The 17448-nt window shown below is 38.1% G+C and overlaps 1 protein-coding gene across 3 annotated transcripts in view; it reads right to left on the bottom strand.

Annotated features, from left to right (window-relative positions):
- Positions 1-17448, bottom strand: part of RANBP17 (RAN binding protein 17) — a 276378-nt gene that overhangs the window by 42476 nt on the left and 216454 nt on the right. For all 3 annotated transcript variants that reach the window (XM_031437777.2, XM_064480090.1, XM_031437778.2), the window contains 2 exons: positions 12951-13058; positions 10656-10738 (listed from right to left, as the gene is read on the bottom strand). In XM_031437777.2, the coding sequence (XP_031293637.1) occupies positions 10656-10738; positions 12951-13058 (191 nt within the window). The remainder of the gene's footprint in view (positions 1-10655; positions 10739-12950; positions 13059-17448) is intronic.

Here is a 17448-nt window from a genome sequence, read left to right as displayed (position 1 = left end):
GATTTGGAAGGTGGAAGTGAAGTAGCAGCCATGACTTTCTGAAGGTAGTTGTGATTAGAGGTGTGAGAAAAAGATGTAGAAATATTTTTAGGTTTCTGTTTGTCCTTGTTCTTTCCTGCTCTGTGCCTAGAACTACAAGCCCTGTTGACCAATAACCCCAAGTCTATCACCAAGTGCTTGGCAGCAAAAAGAGAGCAGCAGCTGTGCAGAGGCAACAGTCTTCCACTGACTTCTATGCTTCCACACCACTCCCTCCTCTCACCCTGCATCCTTTCATGGTCCCACTCCAGCAGGTGGATGTCTCTAGCTTTCAGGTTTCCCTGCAAGCTCCAACTTGTCCATCCGTGCCATTGTTTCAGGAGGGCTGACTGGGGATTTTTTTTTTTCCCTGAACTTCTAACTCTATTTCCCCATCTTTGCCCAAGGTTATATAAGGTTTAATACCTAAAATAAATCCCCTATTCCATAAGTGACAGTGTTTTTCCCTGTTTGAATCCCGACTGATATGCATATTATGGTAACCACATGTTTACTAAGAGATTAAGGACCAATAATTCTAGCAGAGCATGAAACACAGGTTCAGCCCAGGGTGAAGGTTTTCTCCTCTTTATCTGCCTTAATAAGACATTTCTGTATACAGGTTTTCTTCTGTGGCTTTGCTTATAATTTATACATTTGAATGATAACACCATTGTCTAGAAGGCTGAGGCATATCCTGGAATTATACCACATTCTATACCCTTTCTCATGACCTCATCCTAACTTACCTTAGAAAGATATTGTAAGTTTCATAAACTTTCAACTCAATATGATAGCATTTAATAGCTACTATGTGTGAGGCTGGGACAAACAAATGAATGAAATAAAATCTCTGTTCTGAAGGACTGCAGTCTGGTGGGAGAAATAGATTTGTAAATAAATAATTACATACAATGTGACAAACACTATCAGAAAGGTATGTCAAGATTTTATGGAAAAAGGAATTGAGTTGATCAAAGTCTCTAAGAATCTTCACATTTGTGACTTTTATCTTAAAGTGTTTTCATGTCATATATAGGAATGCTATAAATTACATGTCTTTGATTCATTTATAAGTTCTAATTTGTAAAAAAAAAAAAAAGATTTTATGGGAATAGAAAAAGAGACTGACTTAGCTTGTGTAGAAGAGCAGTGAGGGAAAGGCTTCACAGAACAGGCTATGTCTCAAGAATCAACCAGTTTCCCAGGTAGACTTGACGGGAGAGGGGAGCATTACAGGTAGGTTACATGCACAGGCATGAAGGTCTGAAAAAGCAGAGTACTGTAGGACAGGACAGTTCTGAACCACTGCCTCTCTGTCTTGGCTTCAACTTCAACATACATCAGGGTAGATACTTCTGCTCCTTTCCTTTCCCAGGAAAGAAAAGCACTGCTTACATGTGATGGGAAAAACTATGGTCATTTGGTGATAGTGGTGGTGGTGGTGGTGGCTGACACATTTTGGATTTTCTGCAGAGCCCAGGGTCAGTGGAGAAAACTCGGTCATCTCTTCAGGCCTTTGTATGCTGATGTCCTTATGGAGGAAGTAAAGACCCTATATTCTCCAGCAAAAGATGGAATAGGCAGACCAAGAACTCTGATGCGGAAAACATTTTGATTGTAAAGGACTGGATAACCTATCATCGAGAAGGATTAATCATTTAGAATCATAACTTATGTCTCTATGTTAAAGTTATAACCTGACATACATGTCTTGTCTTTTGGACTGTTTCAGGCACATCTGGTTAATTAAAACAGTAACTGATATACCATTATGACCTTGCAAAAGTAGAATGAGTAATAGTTTTGAAAAAGGAAACTACATTTCATTGTGCTCACATGGCTTGGCATTCTGTGGTGGCGATGGAAGACTATGGAAGAGAAAGCATGGCCACACTGTTCATGTAGTCGCTCCAAAAAGGCTTCATTCAAAAGCTTAAAACTGAGCAGTTAGACTCATATTACTGTAAACCAGGCTGAGGTTTGGTTTTGGTGTTCTTCTTAGGTGGGACAACCCTCCCTGCCTTCCCTGCTCCCCCGTACACCTATAAAGGCCCATCTCCTTTTGTCCCAGAACTTCCTTCCTAAGAGAGAGATCTTCACTACACTGATGGACAGCTGGGAGATGAAGGCCCTGCCAGGCAGGTAGCCACTGAAGCCACAAACAGTTGCCACTTTCATACTATTGCAGTAAGACAAAAATGATACTTTCTTTAATGAAATAAGAGACTTTCAAAGTTTAGAATCAAAAGAAAAACCTCTAATTACTTCCCACTGTCTATATCTGCCATAACTGGGGGCAGGGGAATGAGGTGCTGTTACAACCTTAACATTAGACCCGAGTGAGATAGATGCTGAGGCTATGCTGGGGCTCGGGAAAAGAATGCTGTGAATCAAATGGTTAACCTGGCCAAAGGCAGTGACTGGGGAAGGCAAGCACAGATGTTATGGAATTGCTGTTCTTACTGTTGTATCTGCTGTAACAGTAAAAGAAATTCCACTAAATAATAAGCGGAAAAACTGGGAAATAAGCACAGAAGATTCCTGATATAATTTTGCTTATTAGATATATTTCCCTCACTGCTTGGTTTCCTCTTCCGAGAATGTGTGTGTGTGTGTGTGTGTGTGTGTGTGTGTATGGTAACATTCTAACAGAAAATAAACATACAGTGTAAAACGTAGTGATGAACTAGGTGGGCTTCTGAGTCATACTGACCTGGGGTTTGAGTCCTACATCTTTGCTTACTACCTGGGTGTCTGAGCAGATTACCAACCGCTGTAAGTCAGTTCCCTCATCTATAAAATGAGGATAATGACGATACATAACTCACAAGGCTCTTAATGTGAAGTAAAGGAGGCAGCGTATGTAAAGTGCTTACCACAGTACTGGCACAGTGCTCATACAAACTATAACAATACATAATACAAGGGGTTCACTTCTTTCTCCAGTCTAATAGCCTGCAAGTTCATACACGGGGAGCTATGGCCTGAAAAAGAGGAGGAGGTAAAGCTGGGTGCATGTGGTGCAGAGTAACGTCACTTCCTTCTAATACATAATTCAAGAAAAGGTCAATACCACATCTTTGACCACTTTCCCTTTGTTCTTTCAAAAGAGAATTGGCCGCAGTGGCTCACAATGTAGTTCTCTGACCCACAGTCTACCTGTTCTCTGTGCCCTCAAAAAAACACTGTAAAAAAAAAGGTGCAAGAAACAAGATACACGATAGTACGTTGAACCAGGAGGAACTAACAGTATGAACAATGTTATTTCCTGGCTTACAAAGCAATCCATTACATTGATTTACCTCCCCCCCCTTTAATCTCTAAAATTTGAAAATAAATTTGATATTCAGCTAACAGCTTTATAGGCTGAATGTCTCCATTCATCATCAGAGCAGTTATGGGAAGAGAACTGCAAGCTTGCTGACACCCCTTCACGTCAGGTCACTCAACCCTCTCTGACTGCAAACCAGCCAAGGCCCCGGGTTGCAAATGGTCTGGGACAGAAATGAAGCTGTGAAGACTGGAAAGGAATATAATATTTCCCTCTCAGGTTGAAAGAGATTAAAATAATGCTGTATTGATAAGAATGTGGGAAATTAAGAAAATCGCTGGGGATGTAAATTAGTATAACCATTCTAGAGGGCAATTTGGTAAAATTTATTAAAAATATAAAGAAATGCATAAGGCCACTTCTGGGAATATATTCTAATTCTGAATGTCCACTACCATCTCCACCTCTCTGCTAGCATCTGCACTTAAGACATATGTCCTCTGAAACAGCCAGCCCCTCAACATGTTCAACTAGCTCCCATCTCCTCTTAGGTGCTTAGAACAAAATATAGTAATTTCCCCCCTTCCCTCCTATTCAATCTTTTTTTTTTTTTTAAATAAACCCTTCTTTTGGCCCTACTTTCCTGCCTGATAATACTCTTCTTTGTAACAAAACTCCCCCAAAGAACAGTCTGTCTCCACTGCCTTCATTTCTTCTCCTGATTCTCTTTTACACCCACTCCACTCAGAATGCTCTTTTCATGGTTCCCAAGGACCTCCTTGTCCCTAAATGTAATGGTTGACTCTTGGTTCTCATTTTACTTGATTCGTTGGCAGCTTCTGACATAGCTGTCCACCCCGTCCTCCGTGTCTTCCAAGACACACACTCTGCTGATTTTCTCTTACTTCAGTGTTTGCTCAGTCTGTCCTTTGCTGGTTCCTCCTCTTTCCCTTTCCTAACACTGGCGTACCCCAGAGCACAAACCGAGATCTTCTATATTTAAATTCACACCCCATCCCAGTGATCTTATCTAGTTTTGCAGCTTTAAATACCACCTAAGAGTCAACGACTACCATATCTGTTTCTCACCAAACCTCAGATTTGTATATCCTACTCTGCCACATTCAACACCCCCTCTTGAATCGGCATCTTAAGCTCACCACAACCAAAACGGAACTTTTGATCCCCTTCACACTCATCTCAGTCTTTTCCATCTCAGCTAATGGTAACTTCATCCTTACCGTTTTTATGACCAAATCCCTTGATTACATCATGCCCCTCATATCATACACCCAATCCACCAAGAAATTTGATTCGCTTTACCTTCAAATTATATCCAGAATCCAACCACTTCTCATCACTCCCACTGCTATCACCTTGGTGGTATCAAGTATCAAATCATGCCAGCCCTCTCTCAAAATATTCTAAAGCCCTTTTCTTTCACTTGGAGCGAAAGTCAAAGTCCTGAGAGTGGTCTACGGATATGACATTCCATGACACTGCCTTCATTACTACTCTCTTTTGTTCACTCTGCTTCAGCTACTGATGTCAGATACACTCCTGCCTCAGGACCCTAAAGCTTGGTGTTCCTTCCGCCTGGAGTACTCTTCCCCAAGACAGCTGCATAATTAACACCTTCATTTACTGCAAGTCTTTGCCCAAATGTCGTCTTCTCAACGAGGCCTACTTTGATCACTGTACTTAATACTGCTACATGTTTCCCAATCCCTGAACTTGCCCCCTGTCCTGATTTGCTTTGCTGTTTTTTTCCCCATAGTATTCATCAACTTCTAACATACAAAATAATTTCTTTCTCAGTTTTGAACACTGATATGCCCAGAATCTGGAACAGCTCCTATTGTTCTCAGTATATATTTGTTGAATGAATGATGCTCACAGAGCTGAACGTACAAAGTTGTTTACTGACAAACAGTGTATGATGGTGAAAAATTACATGTTCATAAAAATTACATTTATCAAAAGGTGAATAATTAAATAAACTATGGTATGACCATAAAATGGAATACTTAGCAACTATTTAGAAGATATGATAGAAAAAAATTATCAAAAACCAAAGGAAAAAAGAGTCATGGCAGATTTATATATATTAGCATAGAGTAATGGCCATGATATAAATAAAAAATAGCAAATTACAGACTAGCAAGTGTATTATAACACTACTTTTGGAATAATGTGTGTATGTACACATAAAAACTTGGAAAGAGAACATACCAAACTATTACTGATGCTTATCTCTGAGTGATGCGATAATCAGGATTTTTACTTTCTACTTTCTGTAACAATTCTGAAATCCTTCAGTTTACTAATAGAACATGTTAATATTTTATATTTATAAGATTTTGTAAAAGCTACTGCCTGCTTGAAATGCCCTCCTCAAACTCCTGGGCCCTACTCTCATTTCCTCCTCTGGGCCCTCAGTTTGAGTTAGAAATTTCTGGACCCCTAGAGCACTCTGCATGCCTCTTAAGCACAAAAGTGAGCACAGCGTAATTCTTCACTTACTGGTCTGAATCCACTGCTGAACTCAATTAAGGGAAGAATCAGTAAGATTCTTTTTTGCTTATTTCTCTTCCTGTCCCTTGTAATTCTCACACTATCAGACACAGAGTAAACACTCAACAAACATTAACTGCATGGATGAAATAATCTCCTGAACTCTAAGCACTTGTTCAGAGATCACCCTCACTTATTTAACAGCTTATGTAGCATGTTTTGCTCATGTGCAGAAGGGCAATTCCACTGCGTGTGGATTCACTGTGGAATGTATTCCTCAAGGCCTGGGATCCTCGAGGTGTTGATCATTCTGTTGTCTTCACAAGATTTTTGTGTGCTCTTACTTAACTACTGTGTTGTTCTATGTCCCTGACCAAGTTTCTGATAGAATCTAAGGTTATATGCATGGTTCCTAACTAATCTGTTTTCCAGAACTGCTATTTCCTGGTAACATTTTATTAAGTCTGTAGTTATTTCAAGACCAATACATTCTTCAGCTATCTTTTTGTAATCATTTGAGCATAAATATAAATCATAATCCTTCATTCTTACAATGCTTCTAATAGTACATGTGAGTAATTTTCAAGGTCTTTTATTAAAAAAAAAATCTTTAAACAGGTGACCCCTCTTACAAATAAATCTAATGCAACTATATGCAGCTGGGTGGCTCTGGTCAAAGTGCCAGTGGTCAAAATAACAGTGGCTTGTATATCACTTTGCAAATTCAGTTTAAGCATATTATAAAGCCATACCTTAAATGCACCTGGAGCATACACTGCTCAAAAGCACCCTGATGTAAATTCTTATGTTTAATAAATAATTATAACTGTTCTATCCATTTTTAACGCTTAGATTTTTCACACATTAAGCTTTCTTAAATCAGGTACCTAAGGAAGGAATAAAAGCAGTTCTATTTTTGCCAGCCTTATAAAAACAATCACTATTTCTCCGTTTCTCCCTTCTGTGTATTCTTCAACCAACAGATGTCACTAAAGATACCATTACCCAGAGGCAAAGGGAAGAAAAGATTAGACAAATGGAAATTGAGCATAAAAAACATCCAGTTCTTAAAACAGAGAAGTAGGTTTCCAAAGTAATAACATTTATTACACTGCATGCAACATTTTAACCAAAAATTTAAGAAAGAAATTTCTTTTATTAAGTTGCTCAGGCTGAACAGATCATAGCACTAAATTTTGAAATACGTGTTCTTGAAGCAATTTAAAACTCATTAGAAATAATAGGCTTGGGCTAGTAGAAAATGTGGTAAAATCTAATCCTCATCCAAATGTTACCTGGGCTGTGCAAACAGGAAATTGTTTTGTGCTACTGTGGCTAACCTCACTGCTGACCCTGAGCTGTAATGGCGAGAGCAGCTGAGAGCTGAAGCAAAATTAAAAACTTACATCAAAGTATATCATGACAGAATGTAGATAAATAAAACAGCATATCAGAAGTATTATTTTCCTGCCAGTCTCATTGAGCAGCAAGGTGGAGGTATTCTACAAAATACATAACAAATCAGGTGCATTTGGAAATTTCCGAGTCCTTCTGCCTCTGCACCGCCCTAATCATTGACCACACAAATACTGCCCATGAGAGGTGAGCAGAGAAGTAACCCAGTGAGAATGGGAACAGAAGGGATCAAAGAATGTTCTGGCCTCTTTCCTCCATGGGCTTCCCCTTCCTTCACCTTGGCTTACCAAAGAAATAAACAATGCCCGCTCTTCTGTCATTCTTTCCCTCACTGCCTAGACTCCTGGATGGGAACCACACGATCTCCCTTCAGTGAGCATATTAGAACCTCCAGAGGTAAAAGCATGGGTAATAAAACATCGCAGAAGGTAAAGACAGACAAAATCAAGCTTGGCTGATCAGGGCTGGCATGGGAATCATGAAGGCTGAAAAAGACTTTTCTACTATACTATGTAACATGCATGTGTCAGAGTGGTGACAAAGTTAAAGGACATTTTGCCCTTGAGTTCCCTTTGACTTTGACTTCCCTTAAGTTTTAGGACAGAAACCACCATACTTTAAAGAACAGTGCTTCATCAAAAATACCAAAGGCACAATTTTCATGTGGCAACTCCCAAGTGGCAGAAAGGAATATGGAAAGGCTGTTATGTGAAGTTATACAGACTTGGAATGAAATTCCAATCTGACTACTTGCCAGCTATGCAACATCTGGCGAATCTCTTAACCTCCATGAGCTTCAATTTCTTCATAACAGTAATTGTAGTAACTAACTGGTCTAAGGGCTTTCCATGCATTGTGTAACTGAATCCTCATAACCACCTTACACAGTGTATTATTTTCTCTGTTTAACAAGAAGCTGAAGCAAGAGAGGCTGAGCAACTCAACCAAGGCCAAATGACTAGTGAGTGGCAGATGATAATACCTTAAGGATTCAACGGCTAATGAATGATAAATGGTCTAGTATAGGAGCAGGCACATAGTAGCTGATTAAAAGAATGGAAGCTACCATCATTATTAGTCCAAACCGAGGAGCAGAGCCTTACCCTAATCTCCTGGTCCTTCTTCAGTGTTAAGAAAACTTCTTACTGGCTTTTCTTCTCAAGAACACTTCGAAGGTTTTCTATTGTCTGCTCCACCTTCTCTTCTTCCTTTTCTCCCTCTCTCTCTGTCTCCTCCTCCAATGTAATACTCACACAGTTACCTTTCTCAGCTTTTGCTGCAATGATTTTGTCTATGTCAAACAACTGGACAGAAGACTGAATAGCTTTTGAAGCCCATAGATTTGACATCACATTTGACATCATAGATTTGACATCACTGAATAGCTTTTGAAGCCCATAGATTTGGTGCCACTTGCTGGACATACATTCTGTCCTACACTAGAGATCCAGTGACACCGGAAGAGCAGGGAGTTGCTGCTCTCATCAGCCCTACTGCAACAGTAAGTAAGCCTCAAAGGAAACATTACACTTAATGAGAGAAACTGGATCCAGAAAAGGGGGAAGGAAAGATACAATTGTGGACGGTAATAGGAATCATTTGTATAGTTAAAGCTCTATTTATTATTAAGAAATTCTTATACATGCATTGTTTCAGAATGGGAAATATGATTTCTTTTTAAAAAGCGAGGAGACACTTCGCACTTGTCACAGGCAGAAGGAAGCAGGACAGTATGGTCCAAGCAGGAGGCATCCCTGAACAAAAAAGTGATTGGTTTTTTGTTTTGGTCAGTGAACTCCTATCCAAAGAAGGCTGGTTCTGTGAGTGTAAGCGAATGGCTTTGGCTCACTGAGTACCTAATCCGTATCACACCCTGTGCCAAGTCTTTTACTTCAAGTAGCTCAGTTAACCACCTCTGATCCTAACTAGACAGGTAGGTTGGTAGGTATTCATTATTTTTAATTTCATCTAGGAGAAAACTAGACACAAAGAGGCTTGGCTGAATGTCATGGAGTTGATGAGGGCTCATATTAGGAATGGTACTAGAGCCTTAAATCTCCAAAAACAATGCTTTTTCTAAAATACTATGCTTTGGGAAAAAGAGCCAGTCATCTATTTTTGCATGATAAAATTCTGGAAGGATTAGATATACCCTGGAAGTGCAGCTAACTGTATTGAGAGTATTTAAAAAGGGGTCCATTTTTACCTTCAGGAGGCAAACCATTTCTACTTTATATGATTCTAATGTGTCCATCTTCAACCAACAGTTGTGGCAATATAGTTGCTGGTACAGATGAAAATAAGAGAATGCAGGTCTACTGCCTTCAAGAGGTGCTTTCTGCAGTTTCCATACACTTAAAATCTCTAACTCTAAAAATTAAATGTACAATTAAAACTAAGCATTTTTTAACAGAGGCCTATACTGCATACAGAACAGAGTTCCAGAATGTTTTGAGTTGAAGTAAAAACAATTTAAAACAACTGTTTTTCTGCTTTTGAAAGAAATAGGCTTTTACTTTTAAAAAAGTTTTATGCTTTCAATGATTGTTCCTACATGTACACTTAAAGAAGCTTCACAAAATTTCATAAAATCTGTTTCTAGGTACTCAAAAAGAAGTATAAGAATCACAGGCAATTTTTGAGGCCAAACATAGAGTTGGCTATTGATTTGGGAAAGTAAGGACAGATAGGCAAAAAAGGAGACAAAGAATAAGACACAGAAACCTCTCTCAAGGAGAAGAACATTGCAGAGTCTAGCTTACAGTTAGTGTTCAGTGAGTGTGTGGCAAACCATCAGAGGATTCTTACCCACTGTATCATACCCTCATTCCCTGGCTGTATAAAGGTTTCAGAAACTGAGAATTTCATTGATGAAGCTGTCAGAATTGGCAAGTATTAGGGTTTATGGTAGTTCCAAGGCTCAATTCTAACTATTAACCATTTTTTTTAAACTCAAATTGAATAGGATAATCTTTACTGTAGAACCCTGATTCTGGGGGTGCAGTACCCCAAAATTCCCTATAAAAATACTTACTGCTCTTTAACAGGGTATCTTTCCAAAACCCAGTGCTGGTGACATACTGAGTTAAACATTCTTTGACCCAAGATAGCAAACTCCCTGATGTAACTTTTAGCAATTCTGAATGTGCTATAACTTTTCAATATTCTATCTAGTGTATTCCTTTTGCCTACTGACGCTGCAATTCTATCCAGAAGAAATTCATCAAGTTGGTCAGGCATGATCTGTAGTCAGAGGCATGCTGCTTACTTCTGATGCCAATATGATAGCTACCTGGCTTCATGCACTCCTATCATCCACTTCACAAATTCATACAGATATGAAGGTTCAAAAGAACAAAATAACTAACATCTTTCTTTCCTCCAAAGAGATAAAACTTATATTGCAGAGACAAATATGGAAAAGGATACTCACCGTAAGTGCAAATCATTTTACTAGCTTCTCTGAAGAGAAGAATTCCATTAGGAGATGATACATCAAAATTCAAACGCTGGGATCTAAGAAATACAGCAAAAATTCAGACTATATGTGCAGATAAAGAAACCAAATAAAGATTCAAAATACCTAGAACTTTCATTTATTAGAAGTAGCAGCAGTACAATTATCCTTTTTAAAGTGCCATTCCATTTACGAGTGTTGATAAAATGTGTGTGCTAATTTTCTCACTATAAACTGGGACAATTAAGTTATTTTCTTTTATTTGCTGATTCAAAGAATTCAGTTTTTTATCCATCAAAACAACATCGTGACATCTTACATAACAGACCTCTTACCCCCCTTCTCCTTTCATGCAAAGTGGTTGATAAATAATAAAAAACCCCAAGTATGTATGTGTAACTTTATATAGATACTCGGGTAGAGATTTACATCTGAGATCTCCTATAGTGCCCAACACACAGCGTTAAAACAAATTCTAAAGTAACAGGTAGGAAATCTAGGTAACTTTCGTACTGCTCATATGCATGATGAATCATTTGATACTTCAAGCATATTTCAAACACCTTGAGTTACATACAGATTATAAGTTACCATTGCACATGGATCACATAAAGAGAAATAAGTTCTAAATGAGAACAATTCTGCTTCTCTAGTTCCTGACATGTGGGTAAGAGTAGGAAAACGGTAAAGAACTGACATGCTATCCTGACATACCATTTGCTTTTTTTAACATCACTTTGCCTTTAGCTGGCGCTGATATGCCTTGTCACTCTGCTTTCAAGAAATAACTGTATATTTTTACATGGATTAGCAAAAATATAAAACAGGTCACAGCAAAGAAATATCAAAAACCAAAGATATTTGCTAAAAAGTCCTTTCGCCGGGAATAGGATAAATTGTTGCTTCTCTATATGCTTTTTCAAAATGCTTTAGAATTAAGAGCAATTACAACTTATCAGAAATATTATTGTAAATGTCTGATTGTTGACATACAATTTCTGATTAAAGAAATATATATATACATAATTCACATTAGGTTCTAGAGAAATAAAGACAAGATAACATTTTCTGATATTACAAATTTTTACTAGGTAGTTCTTAGGACACTTGTGCTAGATATGAATTATCCATCTATGGCAAATATAAAATACTTTACAATATACAATGTAATGTTTTTCCTTTAGTATTAAATATCAGTAATAAATAATATCAATTATTTGGCTGAAATAATTATAGTTTAATAAAATCTAAATTTCTAATATAAAATATATAGCCACAGTTCCTTTAGAATTTAAGGCACCTATGAGAATAGTTAAAAAAAAAACTAACAGTTTTCAAGAGAATAATACTCACATTTATTTATTTGCCAGGTCTTTTTCTACCTCTTGCTTTAAAAATTTTAAACTTTTGCTGCGAAAAACTCAGCACCAGAGATTAAATTAGAGCTGCAATCCATACTCCTTTCCTGCCTGGATATATCCCTTCCAACATGCAGTTTACAAAGAGGAACTGATGAAACGGGATGGCTAAGTGACAAGTAATTTGGTGCGAAGCCATATTCATAATGACATATTTTAAAGAGGCAAAACCAATTAGCTTATTGCAATTTTTCTCTTTTAGCTACACCTTTGTTAATATTTATATACAGAGAATTTGAATCTCCGCTTGTCTATGTAAATTATAAGGTCAACAAGGTAATTTCTGAGAAGTGTTGTAGTTGGTATTTAAATAAAAATTGTTGACTGCATAAATCATGCACATACATGCATCTTGGTACAGAGGAAAAAGGATAACTCAGAAGCCAAAGTAGGGACAATCCCCAGGGCTTCTGAGACAAACTGTGTGTCCATGAATTGCTCTGGGACTCAGTCCCCTTATCTATAAAAATAAAGCATCTCATCTCAGAGACCTCTAAACTTCTTCCCTCCTTAAAAATTCTACAGAATTGCAGTTAAGCAATGAAACAGTTAAAATATCTGCCCTTCCTCCATTTTGTGCCTTTGAATATTTTAAATAATGGTAGCTGTAGTCTTCCAAATTTTTTTCCACTTCCCATAGTCCCCATATATACCTAAGTATATTATATTCTTTCTCCCCAAAGGTCTCAACCTTGTATCTCTAGTTCTGTTACCTTCACTGATCATCTTAAGTTTTGGTTCCTGGGTTCTTGCTAAGCCTTAAATACACACACACCAGGCAGGAAAGTCTGGCCTTTGGGAGTGATGTCAAATAGGAGATTACTTTTTTCCACTCCCCTATCACACCTCTTACCTGTTTTGCATCAGTTCTGCCATAAGCTTTAAGATGGGAGTTGTACATGCTGGCTCTCCATACCACTGCTCAATGGCCCTCTGAAGAATGGGAAGATATGTTGGGTACCTTTTATAAAGGCTGTTAAAGAATTTAAGGGTCAAAAGAAATATTGTTCCTGAAAATTAGTGCCACTTAGAAAGAAAAAAAAAAAAAAAAAAGGAATCCATATTTGTTCTATGTTTAGCACACAATGGTAATTTAAAAAAATTGCTCTCCCTCACCTGTACAGCGGTACTTTTCTTGGGGACTGCAAAAGACTTGGTCTTAATTGTAAACATATCTCATACATATATATTGCTTTATTCTTGGCATATTCTATAAATAAAAGGCATACTTTTAAAGTATCATGTAAGTAACATATTTAAAGCATTACACTTAAAAATTGAAGAAAAGAAAAAATTTTAGTTAACAAGGATGAAAACGTTTGAATTGCTATTTATCAGTTTCTTGGGCATCAAACTACTTAAAAATGTTGCATATTATGTAACTTTTAAAATACATGAAAGTAGAGGGAAATAGTAATAAACCCAATGTATTTATCTCCCAGCTTAGAAATTATCTACATTCTTTTTTTTCTTTTTTAAAGTTGTTGACTTAACTTTGCTTAGTCCCATTATGGCTCCAAGGAACACTGGGAATGCTAGCTTGAAAAAAGCTTTGGATAACTTTTAATCTACTCAAGGTCAGTTTTGCTAAAAGGTAGTCCCATGTATACTCAAGGAGAAATTCTCAAACATCCCCATCAACACTAAGGAGTGTATGCCTCTGTTAAGTCAATGGCTGAGACCATCAAAGCCTGGAAAATTCTGACTCAGCTCCACTGGCCCTTTAACCCATAACTGGTCTCCTCCTTGCTAAATGGCCACAAAAGTGTAAAATCAAGGCCTAAAACTGCAGCAGAAAAAGAAGTTCTTCCTATGCTACTAGCTTCACTTCCTTTTTCTTCTCCTAATCCCTAAATGTCTCTCTTTCTGATGTCTTCCAACACGGCTGTCTTTTTGTTTAAGACGTCACTTACTGGTGTTCCTTTCCTATGTGGTATGGGAAGTGATCTCCATGGTGAGAAGCATCATAATCTTCCTTCCTGCTCTTAGAACACATTTCAAGCTCCTTATCATGGCAAAAAAGGTCCTTTAATACCTGGTCCCTGCCTACCTCCAGTCTCAGCTCTTAGTACTCCTGCCTTATCTATGGTTCAGCCATTCTTAATTTTCTGCAGATCCACTGATACCAACTCTCTCTCGTCTCTATTCCTCTATATGCGGCTTTATCTGCCTAACACACTCCTAACTATATTTCAACACTTTGCTCAAGTTTTACTTCCCCTGGAATGGTGAAACTTTCTCTTTTTTCTGTCAAAAGGCATCAATCTCTTCCTCATCTAAGTTCAATGAGCACTTTGATCACATTTCTCTTATAACTGTATTAGGGTTGCTGGTTTGTATTAACTGTCTGCCTCATTAGATAGTGAATTTCTAAAGGACAAAGCCCTGGGCTTCCCCACCATGTCCTTGTTAATTCCTATTTCTCCCTCATATTTCATTATATATGTTAATTATTCCAAGAAGCCTTCCTGACACCACCCCCACAACTAAGTGTGTCACCTGTGCATGGCCCTGGTACCCTGTGCTAGTGCCATCATAGCATCTTCTCTCTCCTACAATAGTATATGCTGTTTGAGGGCAGGCCCTAGGCACTCATTGCATGCATGAGCCTGGCACAAAGTAGATTTCAACAAATATTTGTTGCTGTAAATCTGCCAACCCCAAAACGAGCTATAGCATATTCGATTACAACTACCTAATTCTTTCAAGCTGCGCACTTCACTTTGAAGCTTCAGGAAATAATTCACGTAACATTCAGTGAAAAGAAACTCTCTAATATCTAGGAGTGGCATGCCCCCTAAAAGTGCAGAAAGCAACATTTTTGCCCCCCTAGATGTATCACGTATAGTATTGAAACAATTTACCTAATAAGTACTTATCGAAGGCCTATTCTGTAACTGTCTACTGTTTTTAGACTCTCTGGAGACATCAACGAACCAAAAATTAAAAAATCCCTGCTCATGGAATTTATATTTCAGTAAGACAGAAAAATAAATAAAAGAGATACACAGTATGCTAGAAAGAACTACAAAGGTAACAAGGCAGAGAGGGGAGATGAGAAGTGAGTGTATATGTGTGAGTGAGGGTTCAGCTGGATAAAATGAAAAATATAAAATCAATTAACCTGATTATTAACTTTATTTTGGCTCTTGTCAGATAACTTGTTTTATTTTTTCTATGGAACAGAAAATCTGTCATTTTGGATAGAAGGTAGATACTATACGCTACGTGCTGTCCTAGGAGCTGGACATTCAGAGGTAAGATATGGCTTTTATTCTTGGGGAATTCATGCTTGAGTCTGGGTGGTGTACACATAGTAGTGATGTACCCAAGTTCTGAAGCAGTGCCAGAAGAGCTCAGGTGAGAAAGTATTCCAATGAGAGAGCTGAGCACAAACTCAGTGATCACCAGTATGAAAGTATCAGGAAACTGAAAAGACTCAAATCTCAGAATCTAAGAATATCGTAATCACACACAAACCCGTTTGCAAGACATTCTAAAGGCACTGGAACCATTACATTTTTCAGAGCATATTGCATATGGGGATACGAGGGGATGCTCCCTTCTCTGTGTGGAATGAGAGTGGTGCCAACTTTAATATGCTTCTGACAGAGGTGACTGCCACAGAGAAAATGAGTGATTATTGGAAAGCAGAGTAGAAGTCTACCAAGCAGGGAGGTTAAAAGGGCTTCAGAGTGAGAGTGCCAGACTCAAGATTACAGGGTGAGGATCAGAACCCACTCTGAGTTTTAATTTTCCAGTGGCCTTGTGTGGACTACGTATATATGGATAAAAGGAAGACAGTGGGGGCCTTTGGTAGAGAGGGTACAGATCTAATTACTTTCACATAGATCTCCTCAATGAATTCCTAAGATCTACAACAGATAAATGAAAACTCAAAAACATTAATGATAGGACATTGCCTTATAAGATGCCAAATAAGAAAAACTGAAAAGTACGAGGTTTGCTTCTTGACAACACCCACCCATCCATCCATCTGTCCATCCATCCATCTGTCCATCCATCCAGTAGTTATTAGTACTTACCATGTGCTAGACCCCAAGAAAACAAAAATGAGTAAAAAAATAATTCTTTCCCTTTGGGATTTCATAGTAGAGAAATAATTCTAATGTACTAGAGGGCAACAAAAGAGTTTTGTTAAAACTGTTGAGTGTGAGAACGTGGTTCCAGAAAGAAATAGCCTGCAAGCTCAGAGCTTATTTTAAAGATATGCCTTGAATGTGAAACGTCTGTATCTTTGTTCATAGAGGCAAATGCTGCTGGGGAGCCTTTATTCTCTCTGTCTGGCAAATGCCTATACATCTTTCAACACCAAGCTCAACTTTCACTTCCCGGGAAGTCTTTTTGCCCCAAACGCCAATCTCTTCCTCTTATATATTCATTTGGTCCTCTGCATGCCTCTTTGTTACAGCTCATGGATTGTTTATTGGTTATTTGTTATAGCCACTAGGTTATGAGCTTCTAAGGAGCAATCCATTTTATTCATTCTTGTAAAAAGGAATTGTTTTATTCATTCCTCATGCCTGGTACAATGCACTCAAAAAGTGCCTGTTGAACAACAATTTTTCAGGTTTGCTTTTTTTTTTTTTTCTATTTCAGTTCTTCCAATATACTGCTGATTATCCTCTTCTTGAAACACAACTCTGATTCTGTTAGTCAATCAAGACCATTACTTGTTCTATAAAAAATCTATGGAATAAGGGTCTAAATTCCTTAGCCCGATATTCAAGGGTCCCAGACAACCCGTATGTCCAACCACAGAATAAGTGGTATCTATAACAAAACATATCCACTATTCTTCCTAAACGTGTGCTTAGACCAAGTGAAACTCCTTACTTCACAGTCCCAACAGTCCAATCCTACTTATTTGGTAAGATCCAGGGAAATATCTTCACCTCTACAGAGCCTTTCCTGATGCCCCAGCTAAACACGATCACTCTATCTGTATCTTTGTCACGGCATGAATCACCTTCTATACTTCATTACATTGACTTGTGTAGGTACCTAACTGACTCTATTAACCTATAGGCTCATTTTGGGGTAGGATTTGAGTCTAAGCAATCTATATCCCTCATGAAACCCAGCACAGTCCTTAGTCAAATTTGCAGAGTAAGTGGGCAAATGGGATTCCTTCGTCTCATTCCATATTCGGGAAAGGAACAAACAACAGCGGTGGAGCGTGTTTACTTCGTGCCAGACACCGTACTAGGCCCTTTGTACATGTCAGTTTACTCACTTCTTACAACCTACCTGTGAGATAGGTACTATTACCCCTGTTTTATGAAGGAGAAAACTGTGATTCTGAGACATTAAGCAAGAAGTTTACCCCA

This window comes from Camelus dromedarius, chromosome 27 (genome assembly GCF_036321535.1).
Source record: "Camelus dromedarius isolate mCamDro1 chromosome 27, mCamDro1.pat, whole genome shotgun sequence".
NCBI classification, from domain to species: domain Eukaryota; kingdom Metazoa; phylum Chordata; class Mammalia; order Artiodactyla; family Camelidae; genus Camelus; species Camelus dromedarius.
The sequence above is the reverse complement of the archived record's forward strand: the minus strand, read 5'-3'. Positions and strand labels throughout refer to the sequence as shown.